Here is a 27,848-nt window from a genome sequence, read left to right on the forward strand (position 1 = left end):
TGGAACGCGCCAAGCTATGGCTTGTAACCAGATGTGCCGGAGCTTGCCTCCTTTTCTCCCTCAATGAGGACTAGAAACTTGGTTTTGAAAAGAAACGAAAACCGGGACACACCAGAACTGTCACGTCCTATCGTGGGTGGCGCTGTAGGTTAAACCACAGAGCCTTGGGCTTGCCGATCAGAAGGTTGGCGGTTCAAATCCCCACAATGGGGTGAGCTCCCGTTACTCGGTTCCTGCTCCTGCCCACCTAGCAGTTCGAAAGCACGTCAAAGTGCAAGTAGATAAATAGGTACCACTCCGGTGGGAAGGTAAACGGCGTTTCCGTGCGCTGCTCTGGTTCGCCAGAAGCGGCTTAGTCCTGCTGGCCACATGACCCGGAAGCTGTACGCCGGCTCCCTCAGCCAGTAAAGCGAGATGAGCGCCACAACCCCAGAGTCGGAAACGACTGGACCTAATGGTCAGGTTATGAAATCACAGCGCCCCACAAATAATACGATCCATCGCTCCCACAAACCTGCTTCATGGGTCTCAGTTTACCCCAGGTAGACTCACAGAATAAGAGAATTAAAAGGTTCCACGAGGGTCATCTAGTCCAACCCCCTTGCAGTGCAGGAATCGTTTGTCCAACATGGGGTTCAAACCCGCGACTCTGAGATAAAGTGTCTCAGGCTGTACTCACTGAGCTATCCCAGGGGATAAACTCTGCCCCACCTACAACACACACACAAAAACCCCTTGCAAAACTAGCTTCTTATTGCTCTGTTAAAACAGCAAAGAACTATTCCCGCATTGCCGGGGGTTGGACTAGATGACCCTTGGGCCCCTCCCAACTCTAAAACTCTACGATTATTTTCCAGACTGAACATACCCAGCTCCTTCAACCATTCCTCATATGGCTTGGCTCCCAGACCCCTGATCATCTTGGTCACCTTCCTCTGCACATTTTCCAGCTTGTCAAGATCCTTTCTAAATTGTGGTGCCCAGAACTTAAATCGTGCAGCCCTGTTTAGGGAAGTTTTTAATGACTGATGTTTTAATGTATTTTTCATCTTTTGTTCGAAGCCGCCCAGAGTGGCTGGGGAAACCCAGCCGGATGGGCGGGGTAGAAATAATAAATTATTATTAATAATAATAACTGAACACAGTATTCCAGGTGTGGTCTGACCAAGGCAGAATGGAGTGGTACTATTCCTTCCCTTGATCTGGACACTAGACTTCTGTTGATGCAGCCTGGAATAGCATTAGCTTTTTCTGCTGCCGCATCACCCGGTTGACTCATGTTTGTGGTCCACTAAAACCCCTAGATCCTTTTCATATTTTACCACTGGCAAACCAGGTACGCCCCATCTTATAACTGTGCAACTGGTTCTTCCCAGCTAAGTGCAGAACGTCACATTTGCCCCTGTGGAAACACATTTCCTTAGTTTTAGCCCAGAACAAAAGGCAAGAGCAGGGGGTAGGCAAACTAAGGCCCAGGAGTTGGATGCGGCCCGATCACCTTCTCAATCAGGCCTGCGGACGGTCCGGGAATCAGCATGTTTTTACATGAATAGAATGTGTCCTTTTATTTAAAAGGCATCTCTGGGTTATTTGTGGAGCATAGGTGTGATAGGTTAAAGGGCTGCTTGTGCGTAAATGGCTGAGTTCTTAACTCCTGCAATCAGTTTCTAAACTCTCCCCGTCCGCGGAGCCATGGGTGCATGGCTACCTCAATCGCTGGCAGAATCCGTAAGTGGGCGCTTCCGGAATTTACGCCAACATAGGAGTTCCTTAACGGAAACCCTCCTTTTGGAATCTCTGCGTGACAGTTTCCTGCGCGGAGTGGGCGTCCCCAGCGGAGGTCCTGAAACCTCTCCGCTGTTCTCACTGGAAGTATCTTGGAGCCATCCCTCCGCCTGAGTTTCTGCGGGAACTCTCTCTCTCCCCCTGCTGGTTCCTTCCTCAGCATCCGAGGGTCTCCTAACCTCCTTGAGCCCTTCCACCACCTGACTCTCCGATGGTAGTTCCCTGACAATAGGTATTCGTTCTTTTTTTTTCTTTTCAAAATACAGTGGTACCTCGGATTACATACGCTTCAGGTTACATACGCTTCAGGTTAGACGCCGCTAACCCAGAAATATTACCTCGGGTTAAGAACTTTGCTTCAGGATGAGAACAGAAATCGTGCTCCAGTGGTGCGGTGGCAGCAGGAGGCCCCATTAGCTAAAGTGGTGCTTCAGGTTAAGAACAGTTTCAGGTTAAGAACGGACCTCCAGAACAAATTAAGTACTTAACCCGAGGTACCGCTGTATGTAAGAATGCAGCCAGACCCCCAAGCTGCTAAGAACCAGCTTCAGGATGAGAACAGAAATCGTGCTCTGGCGGCACGACGGCAGCAGGAGGCCCCATTAGCTAAAGTGGTGCTTCAGGTTAAGAACAGTTTCAGGTTAAGAATGGACCTCCGGAACGAATTAAGTACTTAACCCGAGGTACCACTGTATAGTCCGGCCCCCGACAAGGTCTGAGGGACAGTGGACCGGCCTCCTGCTGGAAAAATTTGCTGACCCCTGGGCAAGATCCTCTTCCTTGTTCCCCTTTCCCACCGCGTAAACACAAAAGCCGCTCTTTGCGTTGCAAATCGTTTTACTGTACCCAGGCAAGTGGCAAAACGGTGGTCAAGGGGTTCCGTCAGCCTGTGCCCCTCTGCCCCACAGGCTTGGGGGGTGTTGCATGTTGGGGAACTGCCCCGTGGCAATTGGCGGGGAAGATCCGGCCCTCTTAGGGGGTGGTTTAACAGCTCTGATACAATGCAGAGAGGGGAGGTAAATGGGGCACACTTTCCCCAAAGGGACAGACTCTTCGCATCGCGTCCCAGCGAAATCTCTGCCCTTTGCTCGGCTGCCGGCACTGGCCGCTCACGAGTCCAGGAACCTGCTTCCCAAGCCAATGCCGCCGCTGTCGCCTCCAGAGAGAAACCCCCAGCCCAGCCCCCAGGGTCAAACGTCCGTCATCTCGTCCTCCAGTTCTGCGTCGTCCGGCTCCCCTTCGACTTCTTCCTCCTCCTCGTCTTCTTCTTCCGACGTCACGTCCGGGTCGTTGGCTTGAGCCAGGCACTTGGGGCAGGAGCAAGCGAACAGGTAGTTTTCCCTGGAAGGGGGCAGAGGAGGGGGAGAAATAGGCGGGTGGCGGTTACGACGGCGGTGATTTCAGTTTGTTATCCTCCCGACACATAATAATAATAATAATAATTTTTTATTTATACCCTGCCATTCCCAGTTCAGAAAACCGGGCTCAGTGCAGCTAACAACAAATTTAAAACATTTAATTGATGCAACAAAAACAGCATAAAATACAGTATAAAACGTGAATAACAATAAATTCAGAATTCAAAATCAATGTAGGGTGAAAATCCATCCCATAAGCATTAGATGATCATCAGGGCTAGCTGGCTGAATTAGTCCTATTTGGGCCCGCGAGGAGATCAGGGGAGAATTAGCTGTGGGATCCCAAAGCAGGTAATCTTCATAAAAAGGGAAGGAAGGGGAATAAAGATCAGGCTAAGTTCAAATGGAAAGCCAGGCGGAATAGCTCTGTCTTACAGGCCCGGCGGAAGGAAGTTAAATTCTGCAGCCCTGGTCTCCTGGGACAGAGCATTCCACCAGGTCGGAGCCACCACTGAGAAGGCCCTGGCCCTGGTGGAGGATAGCCTGACTTCCCTAGGGCCTGGGACCTCAAAACTATGATTATTCATGGACCTTAAGGTCTTCTGCGGGGCAGACCAGGAGAAGCGGTCCCATAGATACGAAGGCCCTAAGGAATCTTTAAAATACATTTTAACCTGTGTTTTAAATTGGTGCCCCCCATTATGTTTTTAATAATAATAATAGTAATAGTAATTTATTATTTATACCCCGCCCATCTGGCTGAGTTTTCCCAGCCACTTCCAATCAAGTGTTAAAAACAATACAGCATTAAATATTAAAAACTTCCCTAAACAGGGCTGCCTTCAGATGTCTTTTAAAAAGAAGATAGCTGCTTATTTCTTTCACATCTGGAGGGAGGGCATTCCACAGGGGGGGGTGCCACTACTGAGAAGGCCCTCTGCCTGGTTCCCTGTAACATCGCTTCTCGCAGTGAGGGAACTGCCAGAAGGCCCTCAGAGCTGGACCTCAGTGTCCAGGCAGAACGATGGGGGTGGAGATGCTCTTCAGGTATACAGGACTGAGGCCGTTTAGGGCTTTTACTGTGATTTTATTGGTGTTAGCCATCCTGAGCCTGGCTCTGGCTGGGTATAAATAAAAATTATTAGTAGTAGTATTAGTAGTAGTATTTTGTGACTGTGTGGAACACAGTTCAGCTACTGATTGTGTGACTGCAGCACATTGTTTACTGCTTTCGTTTTATGGATCAATGGTCTCATCAAGACAGTAAAATTCATGTTAAAATGCTGTTTTAGGGATTGGAACAGATTAATCCATTTTGCATTACTTTCTATGGGAAAGCGCGCCTTGGTTTTGGAACGCTATGGTTTCGGAAGGGACTTCCGGAACGGATTAAGTTTGAGAACCAAGGTGCCACTGTATTCAGAAGCATTGCTGCCACCAGCCGTAGCCATTGAAAGCTCCCTCCGTCCTCCATCCATCTGCCTCATCCTCCTTGGAAGCCACGCAATCGCTGCCTCTTGTGGCAGAGAGTTCCGCAGTCTAAGACAGATTTTCCTTGCATCTTCCCTGACTCTTCCAACGTTCAGCTTTGCAAGGATTCCTTGATAGGGAGCTATGCCTCTTGTTCTCCCCTCCCCCAGGCCTCTCCTAATATTATGTTGGCATCTGTTGGCATCAAACTTTGCTGCCCAGGCTTACCGGAGAGTCTTGTGGCGGCTGTGGCGGCTTCGCTCCCTTTGGCAACAGTCCAAGTAGCTGATGCAAATCTCCTGTTCGGGAATAAGGAATGGCACACATTGAAGGCAAACATTGACCCAAACAGAGCAGCATGCCCAACATTTCTTTTTAAACCTCTGTGTATATTCCTCTACCTATTTTCTTTTTAATTTCTATGTTTAAAAAAAGAGCTTGCTATTTGATGTTTATCTTTGTAAGTTATTTCATCTTTGTTCTATCCAGCTTTAAATTAAAAACAAACATATACTGTGTTTTTCCATGTATAAGACTATATTCCCCCCCAAAAAAAGTCAAGCTTGCAAAAATTTATCATTTGCCTGATAATAAATGTTGGAAATGCAAAAAAAATGAAGGTACATTCTTTCACCTTTGGTGGACGTGCCCAAGGATTAAGGCTTTCTGGGAAATGATTTATAATGAAATGAAAAAGGTATTTAAATATACCTTCCTGAAGAAACCAGAGGCCTTTCTCCTGGGCATGGTCGGCCAATTGGTGTCAAAGAAGGATAGAACTTTCTTTATGTATGCTACAACAGCAGCAAGAATACTCATTGCAAAGTACTGGAAGACACAGGATCTACCCACTCTGGAAGAATGGCAGATGAAGGTGATGGACTATATGGGATTGGCAGAAATGACTGGCAGAATCCGAGGCCAGGGAAAAGAGCCGGCGGAAGAAGATTGGAAGAAATTCAAAGACTATTTACAGAAATATTGCAAAATTAATGAATGTTAGAATGATGTCGGATAGAAATTAAGTGGTTTTCAGCTGTAATGCTTTAAGAGATTATGGAGAAGAAGAAAAAGGGTTAGAAATAGGTTAAAATTTATTGATAAGGATTTGCTGAACTAACAATTTGAATTGGAATACAAAAAAGGGAGGTACGAGGAGGTCTGGGAAATAAGTTAATGAAAAATAAGTAATGGAAACTTTATGTATTTTTTAATTTTTTAATTTTTTTATTTTTTATTTTTATTGTATTACTATTGAAAACTTTAATAAATATTCTTGGAAGAAAACAAATTTTTAAAGTTTAAAATTGGTGGTCATCTTATACACGGAATGATGCAATTATTTATTTCTCAATTTTGGGTTCAAAAAATAGGGGTCGTCTTATACACGGAAAAATGCGGTATTTATTTAAAATAAAACAAAACAAAACATAGATGCCAGATTAAATAAAAGCAGAAGGGAATATCTAGAACTGAGTGCATAGGAACAAATTCCCATACCAAGATAATTTAATATCACATGGTTCCAAGTAGCACAAACGGATTTGCGTTATGCTGTGCCTTATTGCTCCTGTACATAATAAAAAATTATATTATGAAAATAATAATATTCTGTTTTGTTATAGTTTGGTGGTTTCTCTTTTTATTTGTGTTTTTATCTTCTGAACCGTCTTGAGGTCTTTTGATGAAGAGCGGTATGTAAATCTAGTAAATAAAAAAAACAACACACACGATAAAGGTATTCTCTTGGATTGGATTCTTACAAATACTGTAATAGGTTAAGATCTGGTGAAGTACAATAACAATTTTGTAAAATATATAGTTTGTTTATTCCTCTCCCCTTTATTTTCCCTTCTACATGAGTTCTGTTTCTCTCTTTTTCTCTCGTTTATTTATGTCTCACCATGTTTAGTGCACATGTAATTATGTACGTTTAAATTTTCAATAAAGATGTTAAAAAATAATAATAATAATCAGACCGATAAAGGCATTCTCTTGCTCTTTGGTTCTCAACATACTTAACCATAAGCCTAAACATGCATACTGTGTCCCAGATTTTCGTTACCCATTCCTAACTTTGGGACACGTCTCAGCTCAGGAGATGCCCAATATTTTGCAACAGGGATCAAAAACTCAGGCCCCTCTCACCCCCAGAGGCTGGTCCATTTAGGAGACTGAGACACCGGCCCGCCCACCTCATTCTGGCTTAAAATCACAGAATTGTAGAGTTGAAAGGGACCCCCCTCCAGGGTCATCCAGTCCAACCCTCTGCCACACAGGAATCTTTTGCCCATCACGAGCCTCGAACCCATGGCTGATTGCAGTGGGTTGGACTAGATGACCCTCGGGTCCCTTATGGAACTCATTCTCTCTTACTTAACAACCAGCCCAAGGCCCATCAGCTTCCTCCATGTCAGGTGTGTGTGCAGGAGCCGGGCCCTGTGACCAGTAGGGCTTCGCAGGACTGGGGCCTTCCTAAGTTTGTTCTGAGAAGGCAAGGGGCGGCCGCACAGGTGAGGCCAATTGGTAACTCACAGCACCTGGTGGCAAGAGCCGGGAAGGGATATAAGGTCAGCATTTCCCTTTGGCTCATTGCCACAGCAACATGTTTCCTGCCTTGCTGCGTTTGGCTTCTTGCTTCCTGATCCTCGGACATTGGCTTCTTGACTCCCTGCTTCCTGACCCCCAGACCCTTGACTTTGTGACTCCTTGCTTCTCAACCCTCGGACCCTTGACTTCTTGGCTCCTTGCTTCTCAACCCTCGGACCCTTGACTTTGTGACTCCTTGCTTCTCAACCCTCGGACCCTTGACTTCTTGGCTCCTTGCTTCTCGACCCTCGGACCCTTGACTTCGTGACTCCTTGCTTCTCGACCCTCGGACCCTTGACTTCGTGACTCCTTGCTTCTCAACCCTCGGACCCTTGACTTCGTGACTCCTTGCTTCTCAACCCTCGGACCCTTGACTTCGTGACTCCTTGCTTCTCAACCCTCGGGCCCTTGACTTCGTGACTCCTTGCTTCTCAACCCTCGGGCCCTTGACTTCGTGACTCCTTGCTTCTCAACCCTCGGGCCCTTGACTTCATGACTCCTTGCTTCTCGACCCTCAGGACCCTGACTTTGTGACTCCTCGCTTCTCAACCCTCGGACCCCTGACTTTGTGACTCCTTGCTTCTCAACCCTCGGGGCCCTTGACTTCATGACTCCTTGCTTCTCGACCCTCAGGACCCTGACTTTGTGACTCCTTGCTTCTCAACCCTCGGACCCCTGACTTTGTGACTCCTTGCTTCTCAACCCTCGGGCCCTTGACTTCGTGACTCCTTGCTTCTCAACCCTCGGGCCCTTGACTTCGTGACTCCTTGCTTCTCAACCCTCGGGCCCTTGACTTCATGACTCCTTGCTTCTCGACCCTCAGGACCCTGACTTTGTGACTCCTCGCTTCTCAACCCTCGGACCCCTGACTTTGTGACTCCTTGCTTCTCAACCCTCGGGCCCTTGACTTCATGACTCCTTGCTTCTCGACCCTCAGGACCCTGACTTTGTGACTCCTCGCTTCTCAACCCTCGGACCCCTGACTTTGTGACTCCTTGCTTCTCAACCCTCGGACCCTTGACTTCGTGACTCCTTGCTTCTCAACCCTCGGGCCCTTGACTTCGTGACTCCTTGCTTCTCGACCCTCGGGCCCTTGACTTCGTGACTCCTTGCTTCTCAACCCTCGGGCCCTTGACTTCGTGACTCCTTGCTTCTCGACCCTCAGGCCCTTGACTTCGTGACTCCTTGCTTCTCGACCCTCGGGCCCCTGACTTTGTGACTCCTCGCTTCTCAACCCTCGGACCCCTGACTTTGTGACTCCTCGCTTCTCAACCCTCGGACCCCTGACTTCGTGACTCCCTGCTTCCTGACCCTCGGACACCTGGCTTCTGGACTCTCGTTCCTGCTCCTACCCCGCCATCTTGCTCCCGGTCCCGATGTCCTCCGCCAGGACTTCAATGGCCCGTAGACCGGACCGTGACACTCCTCCTCCTTAAGTTTCAGTTTGCTGTGGCAGAACTCATCCGGGAAGAATACACAACCTCTAGCGCCACCTAGTGTTGGTCTCCTGGACCCCTGCCCTACCGGTTTCCAAAGTTGCCACCCCACACCTCCCAGGGCTCTCACCTCTCCCGGCCCGATATCCTCCAAGGCCGTCAGGTGCAGGAGGAAATTGTTATCTGGGAACGAGGTCTCTGCATTGGGTATGCAGCTGTGGTTACCTGAGGAAGGAAGCAAACAGAGCAGCCATGAGCTTCAAGGAACAATTTCCTGTGTGATAGATATATATATACAGTGGTGCCCCGCAAGACGAACGCCTCACAAGACGGAAAACCCGCTAGACGAAAGGGTTTTCCGTTTTGGAGGCGCTTCGCAAAACGAATTTCCCTATGGGCTTCCTTTGCAAGATGAAACCCATAGGGAAATCTCCGGGACAGCGGGGAAGCGCAGCGCGTCTTCCCCACTGTCCTCGGACCTCCTCCAAAGGCTGGTGGTGGGGCGGAGAGCCCTTCTCCCCGCGCCAGCCTTCGGAAGGCTCCTCCGAAGGCTGGCGGTGGGGCGGAGAGACCTCCTCCCGCCGCCAGCCTTCGGTTGGCTGCTCCGAAGGCTGGCAGTGGGGCGGAGAGACCTCCTCCCCGCCAGCCTTCGGATGGCTGTCCTGAAGACTTGCGGTGCGAGGAGGGTTTTCCTTCCCACCGCCAACATTCAGAATGCTGTTCTGAATGTTGGCGGTGGGGAGGAAAAACCCTCCTCCCACCGCAAGCCCCGGGAACAGAGGAGAAGCGCTGCGCGCCTTCCCCTCTGTTCCCGTACCTGTGCTGAAGGATTGCGGTGGGGAGAAAAGCCCTTCTCCGCACTGCCAGCCTGGCAAGTGGTCTCCATAGGAACGCATTAATTGATTTTTAATGCATTCCTATGGGAAACCGTGCTTCGCAAGAAGAAAAAACTTGCGGAACGAATTAATTTCGTCTTGCGAGGCACCACTGTTGAGAGAGAGAGAGAGAGAGAGAGAGAGAGAGAGAGAGAGAGAGAGAGATATTAGGGCCATCTTCAAATATCTCAAGGGCTGCCACATGGAGAATAGAGCAAGCTAGTTTTCTCCTGCTCCGGAGGGTAGGACTCGAACCCATGGCTTCATGTTGCAAGAAAGGAGATTCTGACTCAACATCAGGATGAACTTTCTGCTGTTCCACAGGAGAATGTTCTCCCTATGGAGGGTGTGGACTCTCCTTCCTTGGAGGTTTTTAAGCAGATGTCAGATGGCCATCTGTCATTGATGCTTCAGATGAGAATCCTGCACTGCAGGGGTTTGGACTAGATGACCCTCGGGGTCCCTTCCCACTCGACGATTCTATAAAAAGTGTCTGGGCAGATTATTCCTCCCCTGATACTTACAGCAACTCTGCAGCATGTAAAGGCCAGACCCTTCGCAATTCAGAAACTCCCCTGTCTCTAAATCGAAGAGGGAAGAAAGAAGATATGAGAGGCAATTTCGGTCTCTTAATAATCCCCCTTTCCCAAAGAGAATCCTAAATGCAGGAATCAGGCACAGTATGACCCTCACGTGGGCTGTGGTATAGACTCTACATCCTTGGAGGTTTCTAAGCAGAGGTTGGATGGCCGTCTGTCAGGGATGCTTGAGTTGCGATTCCTGCACTGAAGTGGGTTGGACTAGATGGCCCCCGGTGCCCCTTCCAACTCTAGGATTCTATCACTATACCCGAAGGAGCATCTCCACCCCCATCGTTCAGCCCGGACATTACGGTCCAGCGCCGAGGGCCTTCTGGCGGTTCCCTCACTGTGAGAAGCGAAGTTGCAGGGAACCAGGCAGAGGGCCTTCTCGGTGGTGGCGCCCGCCCTGTGAAACGCCCTCCCATCAGATATCAAGGGAATAAGAAACTATCTGACTTTTAAAAGACATCTGAAGGCAGCCCTGTTTAGGGAAGCTTTTAACATTTGAAGAATCCTTGTATTTTAATAATCTGTTGGAAGCTGCCCAGAGTGGCTGGGGAAACCCAGCCCAGATGGGCAGGATATAAATAAATCATCATCATCACATTTATACCTTGCCTTTCCTCCAAGGGGCTCAAGGTGGTCCTCTTCCTCCCACCCATCCCTTGGTGCTATCAAGGTTTGATCCTGTTTCACCAGAGCGTTGGAGAAGATCAAGCACCCAGCCCATCAGGCAAAACAAGATGGATCTTTGGCCTGATCCTGCAACGTCTGGTCTTCTGCTCTCCAAAGCAGAATGGGCCATGCATGAACCCAACACAGTTCAGCATCCTTCTCAGTTCCTCAGTGATGCCAGGCAGTAGCATAGTATGGGATGCCAGTGCCCGGGGCAAGACCACTATCAGAGCCGGGCAGCGGCAGTGATGGTGGAGGGGGGAGTTTATTTTATTTTATTATTTTTCTTTATTTTGTGAAAATTTTACACCGCTTGATAGTTTTTAAAGAAAACCCTGAGAGCATTTTTTTAAAAACTTTTTGCACACGCTTCCCAAATTTTGCACCCGGGACAACAGTCCCTCTGGCCCCCCTCATGCTATGCCACTGATGCCAGGCACATGACGACACCGCCACAACCAGGGGGTGCTGAGCGCTGGGCATCTCCCATCCATGAAGGTACGGGCCCCCGTCGTTCGAAGCCCCCCCCCCCATTTCCCGTTAACTGACCTCTCTCCATGTCCTTGTACAGCTGGTTTATGAAGGCATCCAACTGTTCTCGCTCCTGAGGGGGTAACTCCAAGGCATCACAGGCGTGGACCCACTGGCTCAAGGAGCTGGGTGGTGCCAGAGAGACAGATAGATGGCATCAGTTCCTTCCATTTATAGAGTCTTCCTCTCTGCGGGGGCTGGCAAGGAATGGCCTTTGGGGTGCCACCACCAAAAGCGCCCTCATTTCACTGGGCTGAAATCACACCTCCAACTCTAGGACGTCTAAAGGATTTGCGGCAATCCATAGGAGACCTCCACTGAAAAAACAGAGGTAGCCAACATGGTGCCCCTATCCTGACGTTCTACAACTCCCATTGGTCTGGGTCAGCATGGCCAACGACCAGGGATTGCAGGAGTTGTGGTCCTAAGAGGGCACCACATTGGCAGTGCCTTAAAAGGTAGGCCAACACCGTTATACCCATTTTGCAGGCGGCAGGGAAGAGCGACTGAGGTAGAGGGCCAATGGTGTCTTCATGGTGACTTCACAGCAGCTAAAATGTGATTTCAACGGGGGAATATCCGAGCCACTGAAATCCACTCACCGCAAGCAAGGACTGTAGCGCCAACTGGTATTTTTCATATATCTGCCGCCCAGCTGACTGGGTTGCCCCAGCTCAGTCTGTGAGACAGTCAGTGTCCAATGTTACGTCTCGAATGGCTGAACTTATTTAGAGCAACAGAGACACTTTGTATGAATCTGTATCTGGAGAAGCCTACAAGCTGTATCTATGTGCAGAACTCTTTTGCTGAGCCTTATCTTCTGCAGCAGCAAGCTATCTGAACCTTCTCTGCTTCCAGGTGGCAAATGGGACCGGGAGCAACGTCTGCTGTACGGGATTTCGCCTGAGATTCTCATTACTACCTCAGGACTGTCTATTAGGACTGACAGGAACTCTCCAGGGTTCAGGCAAGAGGAAGGAACCAGGGACTTTCTCAATGAAAAGCAGGGGATCTGCCCTTCATCTACAGCCCTTCCGACTAGTTCCTCAGACCGCAAAGTTAGGTGTGGCTTTTAGATAATTTATTATGGTCGGAGACCAGCTTATAAAGCACACTTGGGGGTGCATTCCCAGAAAGAAAACAAACAGCTAAAACAATGTACAACAATAAATTTAAAATTTATAAATGCGATAACCATAGGTAAAGGTAAAGGTAAAGGGAACCCATGACCATTAGGTCCAGCAGCTTTAGTTGGTAGCCCAGAAGTACCCCTATCTGGACAGGAAGTTAAAATTAACTGAAAATCTTACTTTATTTATATGCCCCCCTTCTGAGTGGGTTGCGAACTGGTTTGAGCACAAAATATATATAAAAAATGAAAAAATTGTCCAGTAGCACCTTAAAGGTAAAGGGACCCCTGACCATTAGGTCTAGTCGTGGCCGATTCTGGGGTTGCGGTGCTCATCTCGCTTTATTGGCCGGGGGAGTTGGCGTACAGCTTCCAGGTCATGTGGCCAGCAGGACTAAGCCGCTTCTGGTGAACCAGAGCAGCGCACGGAAACGCCGTTTACCTTCCCGCCGGAGGGGTACCTATTTATCTACTTGCACTTTGACATGCTTTCAAACTGCTAGGTTGGCAGGAGCAGGGACTGAGCAACAGCAGCTCTCCCCCTCGCGGGGATTCAAACCGCCGACCTTCTGATCGGCAAGTCCTAGGCTCAGTGGTTTAACCCACAGCGCCACCCATGTCCTGTGATAAGCATATAGACACTTACAACTTTAAGATAGGCTACCGCATAGACATGACCCGGAGTCACCCATGAAACCGAGTTTGGGGATTTTCTTCACAAACTAGTTTGAGTCAGGGGACGGTCTGCGCCTACAGATCTGTACACAGAATCTGGCGACGATCCAGGTCGTCTTATGATCTTTGGCTAACAGGAAAAGGTCGGATTTTTGCTTTTCCGGGAGGCCAGCGAGCCTCACCAGCAGGGGATCAATGGTCTCACTACATGCCTCTTCATAAAAGGGACATCTAAAGAACAAGTGCCCTGGGCTTCCTATATCCCCCAATGAACAGGCGCAGTCTCTGAGCATATGGGACTTTTTAAAAGGCTCCTTCCAGGACCAGCTTCTGGCAAGTGTAAAAGCCCTTCTAGCATTTTTGGATACGAGAAGGAAGAGATATGCTGTGGGTGCGGCTATACCTCTCTCTCGATTTCTCCAATTTTATAGTCAGGGCACCTTGAGCAGTCCTGTTGTCTCTCGGTGTCTATGAAGATAGGTCTGGAATACAATGTATTCCGCTAAGTCCTAATTAACCCCCAGAGCGCCCAGGGGAGTCGCAGGGAGAGGCTAAAATCCACCTGAACTTACCTGGTTCCTATCCCCTGTCCGTTGGTGCCGACGAGGGCGAAAAGCGACCGGAAACCTTCTGGGGAGAACCACTGCCAAGAGGAGATAGAAAAGAGAGAGAGATAAATGGTGGTGGAAAACAGCATCCCTGCCCTAGATGCTGAGTATCTCCTGGGATTAGAGGGGTGGGATAGGGGGCCCCACCTTCTCTTGGTTCCGCCACCCTCACAGGGACACTTGGTGGGGACGCAGGACAGGGCCTTCTCAGTGGCTGCCCTCAGACAACTGTGGAACTCCCTGCCTATTGGGGTTGAATCCTGACAAAACAGAAGTACTGTTCTTGGGGGACAGGGGGCAGACAGGTGTGGGGGACTCCCTGGTCCTAAATGGAGCAACTGTGTCCCTGAAGGACCAGGTGCGCAGCCTGGGGGTCATTCTGGACTCACAGCTGTCCATGGAGGCGCAGGTCAATTCTGTTTCCAAGGCAGCTGTTTACCAGCTCCATCTGGTACGCAGGCGGAGACCCTATCTGCTCGCAGACTGTCTCGCCAGAGTGGTGCATGCTCTGGTTATCTCCTGCTTGGACTACTGCAATGCGCTCTGTGTGGGGCTACCTTTGGAGGTGACACAGAAGCTACTAATACAGAATGCAGCAGCTAGACTGGTGACTGGGAGCTGCCACCGGGACCAAATAACACTTGTCCTGAAAGATCTGCTTTGGTTCCCAGTAAGTTTTCAAGCACAATTCAAAGTGTTGGTGCTGATCTTTAAAGCCCTAAACGGCCTCTGTCCAGTATACCTGAAGGAGCGTCTCCACCCCCATCGTTCAGCCCAGACACTGAGGTCCAGCTCCGAGGGCCTTCTGGCGGTTCCCTCATTGCGAGAAGTGATGTTACAGGGAACCAGACAGAGGGCCTTCTCGGTCGTGGCGCCCGCCCTGTGGAACTCCCTCCCTTCAGTTGTGAAGGAAATAAGCAGCTATCTTATCTTTAAAAGACATCTGAAGGCAGCCCTGTTTAGGGAAGTTTTTAATATTTAATGCTTTTAACACTCAATTGGGAGCCACCCAGAGGTGCTGGGGAAACTCAGAAAGATCCAGAAAACTTCCCAAAGGGCATCTATTCCAGCTCCGCTAAAGGAGAAACCTGGAGCCTGGAACTGCTCCCAGCTACAAAAATTCTGGCTTTACCCTGCTGAGATGGTCGTCGTAAAGGGCTTCGGTGAAAAGTACACGCAGGACTTCCAGCTGGCCCTGGAGAGGTGGAGGAGAAGATCACAAGTCATTCAATGATAGGGATAAGTCCATGCTTGATTCTGTCCCCGCAACCTTCTCAAACCTTCGGCTTTCTGGATGTTTAGGACTACAACTCCCATCAGCTGCCAGCCCATGAGATCCTGCCCATACTTCTCTCTGGAGTCCTAACAGAAATGTGCTTTTACTAAAATCTGAGATAAAAACAGTATCAGGCCAGGAGCTCTGCATCCTGGGACCAACCAGATAATAATAATAAAATAAAAATAAAAATTTATTTATATCCCACCCTCCCCAGCCGATGCCTGGCTCAGAGCGGCTAACAACAGTAAAATAATACAGTATTCTAAAATCAATTCATTATAAAATCAGTTCAATGCCTGCAGGAAACCCGCAAGGGGGATTCGAACACAAGAGCCCTCTTCCTGTGATTTCCAGCAACTGCCATTCAGAAGCATTGCTGCCTCCGACGGAGGGGGCATATAGTCATTGTGGCTAGTGGCCATGAATAGCCCTCTGTTCCTCCATGGATTTGTCCAATCCTTTTTCAAAGTCATCAAGGTTTGGTGGCCAGCCTCGCTTCCAGTGGCAGGGAGTTCCATAGGCTAACCACACTGGGGGAATCAAGATAATGGAAACTGCAGGTTGGTTTCTACCGACCACTGCGCATGCACAGGGGAGGCAGGCGCAGGATTAAGATTACAACGCTTCCTTTGGGTCAAGGGAGACAGGCAGAAAGAAAGAACCCCAGGGCCACAGAACCAAAGAGCTGGTACCACCAAAGGTCATCTAGTCCAACCCCACCACAAGTGAACGGATCACCAGCCCGCAGAAGATCAACTCTTCCATTATCACAGGGTTCCTAACCTTAAATTTATCCCCCAGGAGTTTGTGGACGATCTCCTCTTCCTCGTTGGCTGTTTTGCTGCAGAACTGAGCGAAGAGTTTGAGCCACCAGTCTTTGTCCTTTGCCTGCAGGGAAACAAACCAACGAAAACATCGGCTTTCACTTCTCTCGATGCAGGGGAACAACCGAGGCAAGAAGATGTTGAAAGACAAGGAGTGTTGTCTAGACAAGGAGTGGGGAACCACCGTCCCGTGGGCCAAATGCAGTCCTTCAGGGCCCTTCACCTGGCCGCTGGCACACTCCCCCACTGCTCTCCATGCATGCTTCGGCCAGGCTGGGATTAATACTAATACTAATAATTTATTTATATCCCACCCTCCCCAGCCGAAGCCGGGCTCAGAGCAGCTAACAACAATAAAAGTAACAGTTTACATAAAACCACAATCAATTAATTGAAATACATTCCAAAATCAATTCATTCTAAAATCATTTCAGAATTTAATGGCAACCATTGGGCTGGAGTTCTGTGAGGATTACCAAAGGAGGGGGTCAGACTGTGCCTTGGCCAAAGGCCTGGTGGAACAGCTCTGTCTTGCAGGCCCTGCGGAAAGATGTCAAGTCCCGCAAGGCCCTAGTCTCTTGTGACAGAGCATTCCACCAGATCGGGGCCACAGCCGAAAAAGCCCTGGCTCTGGTTGAGGCCAGCCTAACCTCCCTGAGGCCCAGGACCTCCAAGATGTTTTTGTTTGAAGACCGTAAGGTCCTCCGTGGGTGGATGGATCCCTGAACTGCAAGAATCACAGAATCTCAGCACTGTAGACTTGGAAGAGACCCCCAGCAGTCTTTTATTCCAACCCCCTGAAACATAGGAATGGCAGCTCGTGTCTCCTGCTTGCCTGGGCAGAAGAGTGAGGGTCAATGTGTGTGCGTATCTCTCTGGTGTTTGCTGGAATGCGGCCGGCCATACTAAGGCGGAAGTCACAACTCCTGCTCTGCCCACTATTGCCATGCGGCCCTCGGAAGCTCACCCAATGTGGCCCTTGGGAGCCAAAAAAGCTCCCCCAGACCTAGCCTTTCTTTAAAGCCAAATAATTTTCTTATTTATATGCTGCCCAGATGACTGGGTTGCCCCAGCCATGCTGGGCATCTTCCAACAAAATATTTAAAAATTTGTGTTGGGTGACAGGTTGAGAGGAGTTCCCTACCAGGACAGACTTTGCTGGTGTGACCAAGACACCGATTCCATAAAACATATTTTGCTGCACTGTGTGAAATACGAGCAAGCCAGGGCTGAACTGATATTACCCTTGCTGGTACCTTTCCCGGGAAAATCAGAGGCTCACTATGTCAGGTTCCTATTGGAAGACCGGACAAATGCTAGAACATTAGCAGTGGCAAAGTTTTTATCGGTGGTTGCAAGAACCAATGATCCCTATCTTTAAGTTTGAACAAAATGCTTGTTTAACCTGGACGTAGGCTGTCTGAATTGTGCATTGCTTTGTGACAACTGTTGGGTCTCCGGACCGTAATATTGATTAATTATTTAAAAACACAACATAACATCAGACCTTAAAAAATTCCTGGCACAGGGCTGCCTTCAGGCATCTTCTAAAAGTCAGAGTTGTTTATTTTCTTGACATCTGATGGGAGGGTGTTCCACAGGAAGGGTGCCACCACCAAGAAGGCCCTCTGCCTGGTTCCCTGTAACCTCACTTCTCAAAGGGGGGGGGGGGACTGCCAGAAGGCCCTCGGAGCTGGACATCAGTGTCCGGGCTGAACAATGGGGGTGGAGATGTTCCTTCAGGTTTACTGGACTGAGGCCGTTTAGGGCTTTCAAGGTCAGCACCAACACTTTGAACTGTGCTTGGAAACGTACTGGGAGCCAATGTAGGTCTTTCAGGACAGGTGTTATGTGGTCTCGGCGGCCGCTCCCAGTCACCAGTCTAGCTGCTGCATTCTGGATTAGTTGTAGTTTCCGGGTCACCTTTGACGATAGCCCCACGTAGAGCACATTGCAGTAGTCCAAGTGGGAGATAACCAGAGCATGCACCACTCTGGTGAGAGAGTCTGCGGGCAGGTGGGGTCTCATCCTGCGTACCAGATGGAGCTGGTAGACAGCTGCCCTGAACACAGAATTGACCTGCGCCTCAATGGACAGCTGTGAGTCCAAAATGACTCCCAGGCTGCGCATCTGGTCCTTCAGGGGCACAGTTACCCCATTCAGGACCAGGGAATCCCCCACACCCACCCGCTCCCTTTCCCCCAAAAAGTGTACTTCTGTCTTGTCAGGCTTCAACCTCAATCTGTTAGCCGCCATCCATCCTCCAGACACTCACACAAGGCCACAGATCTTGGGGTACCACAAACCTGCTTGACAGTTGCAACCATTCTGGCCATGAGCATGATGCTCGAAGTCTCAGGCGGGTAATGGATGTTCCTGGAATAGAAGGAAAGGGATTTCTTATTCACATAATCACAGACGAAACAGAGGGGTGAAGCAGAGTGCTCTAGCCCTAGCAGAATCTTCCTCAAATATTAAATAGTATTATTATCATTATTATTATTATATTTTTTTCCCTCCCACTATTCAGCCAAAACTGGCTCCCACAGCATCTTGCAAATATCTGCAAAGGAAGTCCCTGACCTTAGAATTTCCTCCTCTCTGTTTTTATTCTGTGTATTTTCTTTTGTAAGATTTTTTTTCATTTTAAAAAAAAAGATAATTGCATATTTCATCTGTAGATTTCAGGGCGGTTCACGCCGTAAAAATACAAGATAGGAATGCAAAATCCATAATAAACACAGCACAAACCAATAAATCCCTATCCTCCCCATCCCAAAGCAGCTTTCAGTTGCAATGGCAAAAAACAATAGGGTCTAACAACAACAACAACAACAGTTATTTAAGCTGCCTGGCCCACCTTTCAGGGGTGTTGTAGCTGCTGATTCACTGCCTCAGCAGAGGAGGTTAGAGCAGATGACTATATTTTGTTTTCAGATACTGCATGTATAGTTGTGGGTTTTTCCGGAATAATAATTGTTCTTTAAAACCCTGGTGCCCCATTCATCCAGGCAATGGGGGCACACCTTTTCAGTCAACCAGAAGGCTTCTGAACTGATCTAAGCAACTAAGCCCTGCAGCCTGATTTCAAAAAACAAAAACAAAACACCCTCTTTTATAGCCCCAAGCCCTCCCTGCTGCGGACAGAAAGTCTCTTTATTATTATTTATTAAATCTGCATAGCCGCCCTTCATCCATACGTCTCAGGGCAGTTCACAACATCAAAACACAAGGAATAATAATAATAATAATAATAATAATGTATTATTTATACCCCACCCATCTGGCTAGGTTTCCCCAGCCACTCTGGGCGGCTTCCAACAAAATATTAAAATACAATGGTCTATTAAACATTAAAAGCTTCCCTGTACAGGGCTGCCTTCAGATGTCTTCTAAAAGTCAGATAGTTGTTTATTTCCTTGACATCTGACAGGAGGGCACCACCTGGTTCCCTGTAGCTTTGCTTCTCGCAGTGAGAGAACCATCAGAAGGCCCTCGGAGCTGGACCTCAGTGTCCGGGCAGAACAATACCTCCTTCAGGTATACTGGATGGAGGCCATTTAGGGCTTTAAACTCAAAAACTGAAAAAATGAGAAATAAATACCTCCAGGCCTCCTGCAGTTTGCTGAGCGGGTGGTTGGGGTCCTGCCTGGATGGCCCCAGGCACAAAACCTGGTGATACTGTTCCCAGGCAAGCTGTCGGCACTCTGCGCTGCAATAAGCCACCTAAGGAGCAATAGGTTATATTTTGTGAGAATCCTCCAGAAAAACAATCTCTCAATGGACCTGTTGATGGCATTTTACCATTGTAATGTTGAGAGTGTATTAACTTATGGTCTGTGTGTGTGGTTTGGGAGCTGCATGGTCAGGGGAGAAAACAATGCTGTCCAGGGTTGTAAAGACTGCAGAGAGAATAATTGGGTGCACTCTTCCCACCTTGGGTCAAATCTATGCTTCCAGGTGCCATAAGAAAGCTGCAGAGATAGCGCAGGATAGTGCGCACCCCGGAAATTATCTTTTAGCTTCTGCCTTCTGGAAGAAGGTACAGGGTTATAAAGTCTAGGACTAGCCGCCTGAGAAACAGTTTCTACCCAAATGCGATTTTGGTTTTAAACGCAGTGTAAGGTAAATGGCCGAAATACTGGGAGATTTTGGAGCAAGAAGGGGATAAATTGAAATTGCAGAGTTATGAGAAATTGAAAGATAAAGTGTGAAACTGGCTTCATTATTATCAAATAATGGAGATTTCTAAGTTAGACAGGAAAATTGGTTTCCAGGTGGAAAAATCAAAATTGGAAACAGAACTGTTAGAACCCAAAACTAAGAATCTGTCAAAAATGTATAACTTGCTGTTGGAATGGAATACACAGGATGAAATAGTTAAATCAGCTATGATCAAGTGGGCACAAGATATTGGTCATAACATTATGTTTGAGGACTGGGAACGGTTGTGGACCACCGGTATTAAATTGACGGCATGTAATGCCCTAAAAGAAAATATTATGAAAATGATTTATAGGTGGTACATGACTCCAGTCAAGCTCGCAAAAATTTACCACTTGCCTGATAATAAGTGCTGGAAATGTAAAGAGAATGAAGGTACATTCTTTCACCTTTGGTGGACATGCCCAAGGATTAAGGCTTTCTGTGAAATGATTTATAATGAAATGAAAAAGGTACTTATACCTTCCTGAAGAAACCAGAGGCCTTTCTCCTGGGTATGGTTGGCCAATTGGTGTTAAAGAAGGATAGAACTTTTTTTATGTATGCCACAACAGCAGCAAGAATACTCATCGCAAAGTATTGGAAGACAGAAGATTTACCCACCGTGGAAGAATTGCAGATGAAGGTTATAGACTATATGGGACTGGCAGAAATGACCGGCAGAATCCGAGACCAGGGAAAAGAGACGGCGGAAGAAGATTGGAAGAAATTTAAGGACTATCTTAAGAAACATTGTAAAATTATTGAATGTTAGAATGATGTCGATTTAGAAATTAAGGGGTTTTTAGCTGTAATGATTATGTAATCAAGAAAAGAAAGATCAAAAATTAAACAGAAATTAGGGGAAGGATTTGCTGAGTTGATTTAATTAGAGATTGGAATACAGAAAGGGGAGGTATGAGGAGGTCTGGAAAGTAAGTTTTACGAATATAAGGGATTGAAATTATACTTGTTGTTGTATGTGTTTTGTATGTATGTCTTTTTGCCTTTTCTGTTTTCTCTTTTTTTGTTTTTTCTATTTTATATAATTTTTTGAAAACTTTAATAAATATGTTTTTTTAAAAAATAAATAAATAAACGCAGTGTAAGGTAGTCTCTATGGGAGTGTATTGTATTCAATTATGGGGTATCAGAGTTTTTAGGGGGCTAACCAGGCTGGGATAGCAGGCTTGTGGGTTTCTGAATGTCTGATGTAGATTTTTCAATTTCGTTGTTCTGTATGGGGCAATGACAATAAAGATTATTGTATCGTATCGTATAGGAAGCGAAGCACAGCTGTCATCGAAGGGGACTCCCCCCGCTTTGGCACAGTCCTTCGGCAGCCGGGGAAAGGATGCAGAGATTTCCAGGCCATGCGAGGGGACGCAATCCACCTGCCTCCTACTTACTTGGCAAGCGGGGCAGCGCTGGTGGAGCTCCTTCCGAATGCTGCACTGCTCCGGGTGAGGAAGGGCTTGGGGTTTTCCCAGCAGCCTCTGTGCATTTTCTTCCGCAGTCTCCAGCGCTCGCAAACAATGGTCGCAGGCTGGAGGGGAGATGGGGGTGAGAAAAGAGCCATGAAGGAAACTAGGGGAAGTAAGTGCTGGGAATGTAAAACAACAGAAGGGGCATTTTTCCTTTCCTTTTTTTTTATTTAAAGAATTTTTATTGCAAAGTAAATACAGTGGACACTTGGGTTGCAAATCAGCAGCCCCAGCCTCGATCCAGCTGCCTGCGGAGATCATCCATTAGGGCGACCAGAGCCGTCTCGGTCCCATGACCAGAGCGGAAGCCAGATTGGAATGGATCCCGCACAGCTTAAATTTGCGACCTTACAAAAATCGGCTTTTACAATATCACTGCTGAAACACATACAGTAAAACGGAGCCAAAAAAAAGTTTTATTAGCGATTTGCGAGCTTGAGACTGCTCATTTGCAATTTGCGGGTGTGAGTGCCTGCCGAATTGTAGCAACTGAATAGCGATTTGCAATTTTAGCGACTGCACGGTAACTTTTGCGGGCTTGCAAGACCAAAGGTTTCAATTGGCTCGGAGTTACAATTCCACCAACCGCAGCGATTTTCAGCCTGTAACCCCACTTTAAGGGAGTGGCTTATATTCGGGGATTGTCTTTTTTGTCTTGAATTTTAAAGGTGTGGCTTATTTGCAGCTGCGGCTTATATTCAGGCCAATACGATAATACCTATATTTATACAGGTAGGTACTGAGGCGAACCATTAAAAAAATCAAGTGTACCAAAAGGAATTATGTCAAAAAGAAGAAAAAAATATTGGGGGGGTTTGTGCGCGCGCCAAATTTTGTCCTTGCTCAGGGCACCAGATAACCAAAGATATACAACACAGGATACAGAAGTCCTTACAGTATCTTTGGTTATCCTAAATTACCCCTGCATTGCAGTGGTTGGACTAGATGAGTATCGAAGCTGCAGCTCCAAAGGACTTCTCTACGCACACGGGAATTTCCACTTTCCCCCCTGCCCTTTCCAGCCCCTCAGCTGCACACCCTCAGAATCAGCAGTGAGGGACCGGTGGATCCTCTGGAGCAGATTTTGGGGGTACACAGGGGGGGGAGATGAAATGCAAATCCCGTGGAACCCCCTTCTGGGACAGCGTGGGATATACAGTGGTCCCTCGCATTACAGACACTTCAGGTTACAGACTCCGCTAACCCGGAAATAGTACCTCGGGTTAAGAACTTTGCTTCAGGATGAGAACAGAAATCGTGCTCTGATGGCGCGGCAGCAGCAGGAAGCCCCATTAGCTAAAGTGGTGCTTCAGGTTAAGAACAGTTTCAGGTTAAGAACGGACCTCCGGAATGAATTAAGTACTTAACCAGAGGTACCACTGTAGTCCAATTTCTAGATAACACACACACAGAGAGATATATGCACACAACCCAATGCACACGTTGTATTCAGCAGTGCAATGTCTTCTCCCCAAATGGATTGAGAGTGCCCGTTTGCTCACCTCTATATTTATACAGGGCATTCCAGAGGAACTGGGCGGACACCACCGGCTTCTCGACGAAAATCGTTTCCCCCTTCTTGATGTTTCTGGTGGCGAAGAGTCCTTTGCCCTTTTAACATCGACATAACAAAAGATAATACGGTCATACCTAGGGTTACAGACGCCTCGGGTTGTGTGATTTCAGGTTGCGCACCGCACTAGCCTGGAAGTATTGGAACGGTTACTGTTGGGTTTCGGCGCTTGCGCATGTGCAGAAGCGCTAAATCGTGCTTTGCACATGCTCAGAAGTGCTGAATTGCGACCCGTGCATGCGCAGACATGCAGGTTGCGAACGTGCCTCCCGCACAGATCATGTTCGCAACCCAAGCGTCCACTGTAATCATCATCATCATCTTGGTTTGGAGACAGGAGGGCAGCAGGAAGGAGGAAGAGAAGCGCCACATGGAACCAGCGGTTGCCTGCTCAGCTGGGGCGAGCTAAGAAACAGTTCCAGGCGACCAGCTACAGACAAGAAGCTTGGATCTTGCTGAGGGCAGCTCCTCTTCAAAGAGGTTCAAGCACATACTCAGTTACGACACCATCTGGGTGGAGATGAATGACCGCCCTACCGTACCCAGACGAGTCGTGAAAATAATCCGTAACACTGGCAGCCCAAAGATGAGAGCACCGGGGGGGATAGGGCACACCAGGCTAAATGGGAACCTGCCCCAATTTGGTCTGATCCAGATTATCTGGGCTTGCTATTAGCGGCCTTCACACAGTGAACACCAGTTGCGCCCCAACAGCAGAAGCTAATCATGGCCAACACAATGCACATTTCCCCCTCTGGGATAGCTCAGTCTGTAGAGCATGAGACTCTTAATTTCAGGGTCATGGATTCGAATCCCACGTTGGGCAAAGATTCCTGCATTGGAGGGGGTTGGACTGGATGACCCTCGGGTGTCCCTTGCAACTCAACTGTTCAATTATTCCAATGGGCTGTGTGCCCACTTGTGAAGTGCATTTAGAAGTGCACAGCCCCCACATTGCCATGGCGGCTACTAGCCACAGTTAGCCTCTTATCTTCCATGATTTGGTCTATTCCTCTTTTAAAGACATCCAGGTTAGTCGCCACCATAAAGGAGGCCTCTTCTCCCTGCTCACAGCAACTTGGCAGAATAGGAATTATTATTATTATTATTATTATTATTATTATTATTATTATTATTTATTATTTATACCCTGCCCATCTGGCTGGGTTTCCTCAGCCACTCTGGGCAGCTTCCCACAGAATATTAAAATACAATAACCTATTAAACATTAAAAGCTTCCCTAAACAGGGCTGCCTTCAGATGTCTTCTAAAAATCTGGTAGTTGTTTTTCTCTTTGACATCTGGTGGGATGGCGTTCCACAGGGCGGGTGCCACTACCGAGAAGGCCCTCTGCCTGATTTCCTGTAACTTGGCTTCTCGCAGGGAGGGAACTGCCAGAAGGCTCTCGGCGCTGGACCTCAGTGTCCTGGCAGAATGATGGGGGTGGAGACGCTCCTTCAGGTATACTGTGCCGAGGCCGTTTAGGGCTTTCAAGGTCAGCACCAACACTTTGAATTGTGCTCGGAAACGTACTGGGAGCCAATGTAGGTCTTTCAAGACCGGTGTTATATGTTATATCCACCTATGGGCCCCATGCCTTTCAGGGCCCTGTGGGAATGAATCAAAATAATGCAGATTTGTTTCATGCAATAAAATCGGTTTATTAAAATCGCCGGTTGGCAAAATCAAAAACGTATTAGGAGGTAATCTGCGAGGGGTCTCTGCAACAGAGTCCTGCAACTTGATCCAGCCACAAGGGGCCCACCTAGGCCAACACCCTGAGCTCACAGTGGCCAACCAGTTGCCCATTGCAGAGAGCCAGCAAGCAGGATTCGGGCACAAGAGCCCTCTGGCTTCCAGAAACCGGGATTCCATCGCCCCATCCTGGCTAGCAGCCCTGCATAGATCAATTTGCCCTGTCCGAATCGAAAGCCACAACCTGCCCAAGAAAAAAGCCTTGCCAAAGCCTCTCCCGCCCCGGCCCAGCATCCTGTCCCCAATCAGGCGCCCACGATGCTCCCAAAAAGAAGGACCCAGCTCCCCCCGCTTGCCAGCGCTCAAGCGGGGTTACTCGGGAGCAAGTCCCGCCGATTTCACTGGATCCCACCTTTGGGCAAGCTGGCACCATCGCCAGATCGGAGCGCGATGCAGTCTCTCAGCTGATGTGGCGGCGCTGGCCCGGGCGTGGTTGCGCGTGGGGAAACCCAGCCGGATCCTGCCCCGGGAGCCCGCATCTCTGCAGGCACCCCGCCTTGCGCATCTTTGCTCCGAAGCCGGCCTCGCCGCCGGGCAGGCCGGCATCCTGACACCCCCGATCCGCGCGCAAAGGAGGCCGCTTTGCGCCCAGGGCGCATTGGAGGGTTTGGTCCCTTGCAAGCGCGCACCGCAGCCAGTCGCTGCAGCCTTGTGTTTCCCCGCAGGATCTGGCAGCGGGGAGAGGGAGGGAGGAAATCGCCTTCCCTGCGGCAGAGGAGGATCCACTGGATCCGCAGCAGCAGGAGGAGGAGGTGGGGGGGGGAATCAGGGAGCGGCTCCCTCTTGCTCACCTTGACGTTGCTGATGAATCGCACCTCCAGGGCGCGGCGGGCTTGGCCGGTGGGGGCCATACAAAAGGAGAACGTGTCACTCATGGGAGCCGCCATCTTGGCCCAACTCTGACCCTGCCCGCCAGGAGGAGGAGGAGGAGCAAGAAATGCAATTGCAATCGCGGGAGGGAGGGATCGCAGCTCGGTTTGCCCGTCGGGATTTCAGCTTTGCGTTCCCGTTGCGTTGCTAGCCGGCCTTTCCCTGCAAAGGGGCGCCAGGCGGCGCGCGCGGCGCTCCGCCCGGGTTTGGCTCCCCGCAACAACAACCCTGCGAGGTAGGGGAGGCTGCTGCTGCCGGGCCCGAGGCCCCGCCCAGAGAAAGCTGCCTGCAAAAGTGACCTGCAGGCTGTCAGAATCCCCCCCGCCGCGTGGGAAGCCCTTTCAGACAACCGCAGTGCTTCATCCTTCAATGCGCAGCCCTCCATTGTCTCCCGATCATAGCCGCTGTTGCAGGAATTTATGTATAGGTTGGGGGGGGGGGTTTGCTTTTATTTACAACACCCTCCAGCAGATATCATGCAAATGCAGCCCACTACCAAAATCATCACAATCACTTTTGTGACTTCTGTGATTTGTCCCCACAAAACACTTCATCACAGTTTCTTCCTATCTATTCACAGGGCCTCTGCTGCACGATACCAAATGTAAGAATTCACTGATCAATGTCTCTATGTACTGGCTCACAGGGAAAACTTCAGGAATTCATATAGACCTGTGAGCTCAGCTCCTCAGCAGCCCCTCTGCCTGGGTGGTAATTCCTGGCCTCCTGATACCTGAGTGCCAGACAGGTAGCCATTCCAGAAATAACAACCCCAGATGAAGACAAAAGGGTGTGATTCACTTGGCTGGGAAACAGGGAAATGTAAATATCCCTTTTGTTACACTTGATAGGTGTTTGGTGGAGGGCAAGGAGAACCATGGGGCAGGGTCCAGGATGCTCAGATTACTGCCACCAGACCTCCACTTCCATGATGTAACCATGATGTAGTTTGGGAGGGGGGCGTGTAACATGGGGATTAGCAGCTAATAAAAGTTTGGGGGCTCTTTTGTTCAGGGCTTCCATCTTGTTCCACCTGGTGGCAGGTGGGAGTCCTGTGGCGACAGTCTTCAATAAAGGCCAAGCCTACTGGCTGCTGTTTTGCTCTGGGATTCCTGGCTGGTGTCCTTGTTTTTTTGTCCAAGGGAGCCCTCAGATTTCTCCGTTAACACCGCCAACTCCTAGTGGCCGGGGTCCCTTCAGCCACCCCCCCCCCCGATAAAATATTTGCCCCCCACTTCCCAAGTTGATGGACGTTGTCATTCAAATAGTTTGCATGTGCCCTGTCTTGTATGATGATGGGTGTTGCTTTCCTGCCCCCCCCCCAGAGCCAGTGTGGTGTAGTGGTTAAGAGTGGTAGTCTCGTAATCTGGGGGACCGGGTTCGAGTCTCCACTCCTCCACAAGCAGCTGCTGGGTGACCTTGGGCCAGTCACACTTCTTTGAAGTCTCTCAGCCCCACACACCCCACAGAGTGTTTGTTGTGGGGGAGGAAGGGAAAGGAGAATGTTAGCCGCTTTGAGACTCCTTAAAGGGAGTGAAAGGCGGGATATCAAATCCAAACTCCTCTTCTTCTCAATATTTAATTCCAGTTGACACCCCCACCGCCGCCGAGACAGATGCCAACCAGAGTTGGAAGCACGTGTGCCATCTGTGGGACCAGCCCCCCAGTTTTATTTTAGCTTGTGGTGGACTTCAGGAGACAGAAGAGCAATGTCCAGCCACTTTTGATTGATGGGGTCTGTGTGGAGAGGGTAACAACGTTCAGATTTTTGGGTATTGAGTTACAAGAGGATCTGTCCTGGAGTGTCAACACAAGGGGGCTTGTGAAGAAGGCGCAGCAGAGGCTGTACTTTTTGAGAATTCTAAGGAAAAACCATCTTCCGCAGAAACTGCTGCTTGCCTTCTATCACTGTGCCATTGAGAGCGTGCTCACTTATGGCTTATGTGTGTGGTACGGAAGCTGTACTACCCAGGACAGGATGGGGTTGTGCAGAGTTGTGAAGGCAGCAGAGAGCATTGTTGGCTGCCCACTCTCCACCTTAGAGCAGATTTATGCCACAAGGTGCCAGAGGAAGGCACTGGACATAGTAAAAGATCCATCGCATCCTGGTCACTGTCTCTTCGAGCTCCTGCCATCGGGACGGAGATA

General features: G+C 48.9%; 1 protein-coding gene across 1 annotated transcript; it reads right to left on the reverse strand.

The window, feature by feature from the left end:
* Positions 1-2,604: 2,604 nt before the first annotated feature.
* On the reverse strand, positions 2,605-25,930 carry SMYD5 (SMYD family member 5). Its single transcript, XM_083756713.1, has 13 exons — positions 25,622-25,930; positions 23,005-23,113; positions 21,428-21,564; positions 19,420-19,541; positions 18,122-18,191; positions 15,775-15,879; positions 14,845-14,907; positions 13,677-13,747; positions 11,319-11,425; positions 10,038-10,094; positions 8,769-8,863; positions 4,842-4,912; positions 2,605-3,126 (listed from the first exon to the last, which is right to left on the reverse strand). The coding sequence occupies exons 1-13, from the start codon at positions 25,715-25,717 to the stop codon at positions 2,976-2,978; spliced, it is 1,254 nt and encodes a 417-aa protein (XP_083612839.1). The 5' UTR covers positions 25,718-25,930; the 3' UTR covers positions 2,605-2,975.
* Between the last annotated feature and the right edge of the window lie 1,918 nt (positions 25,931-27,848).

This window comes from Podarcis gaigeae, assembly GCF_964106915.1.
Source record: "Podarcis gaigeae genome assembly, chromosome: 9".
NCBI classification, from domain to species: Eukaryota; Metazoa; Chordata; class Lepidosauria; order Squamata; family Lacertidae; genus Podarcis; species Podarcis gaigeae.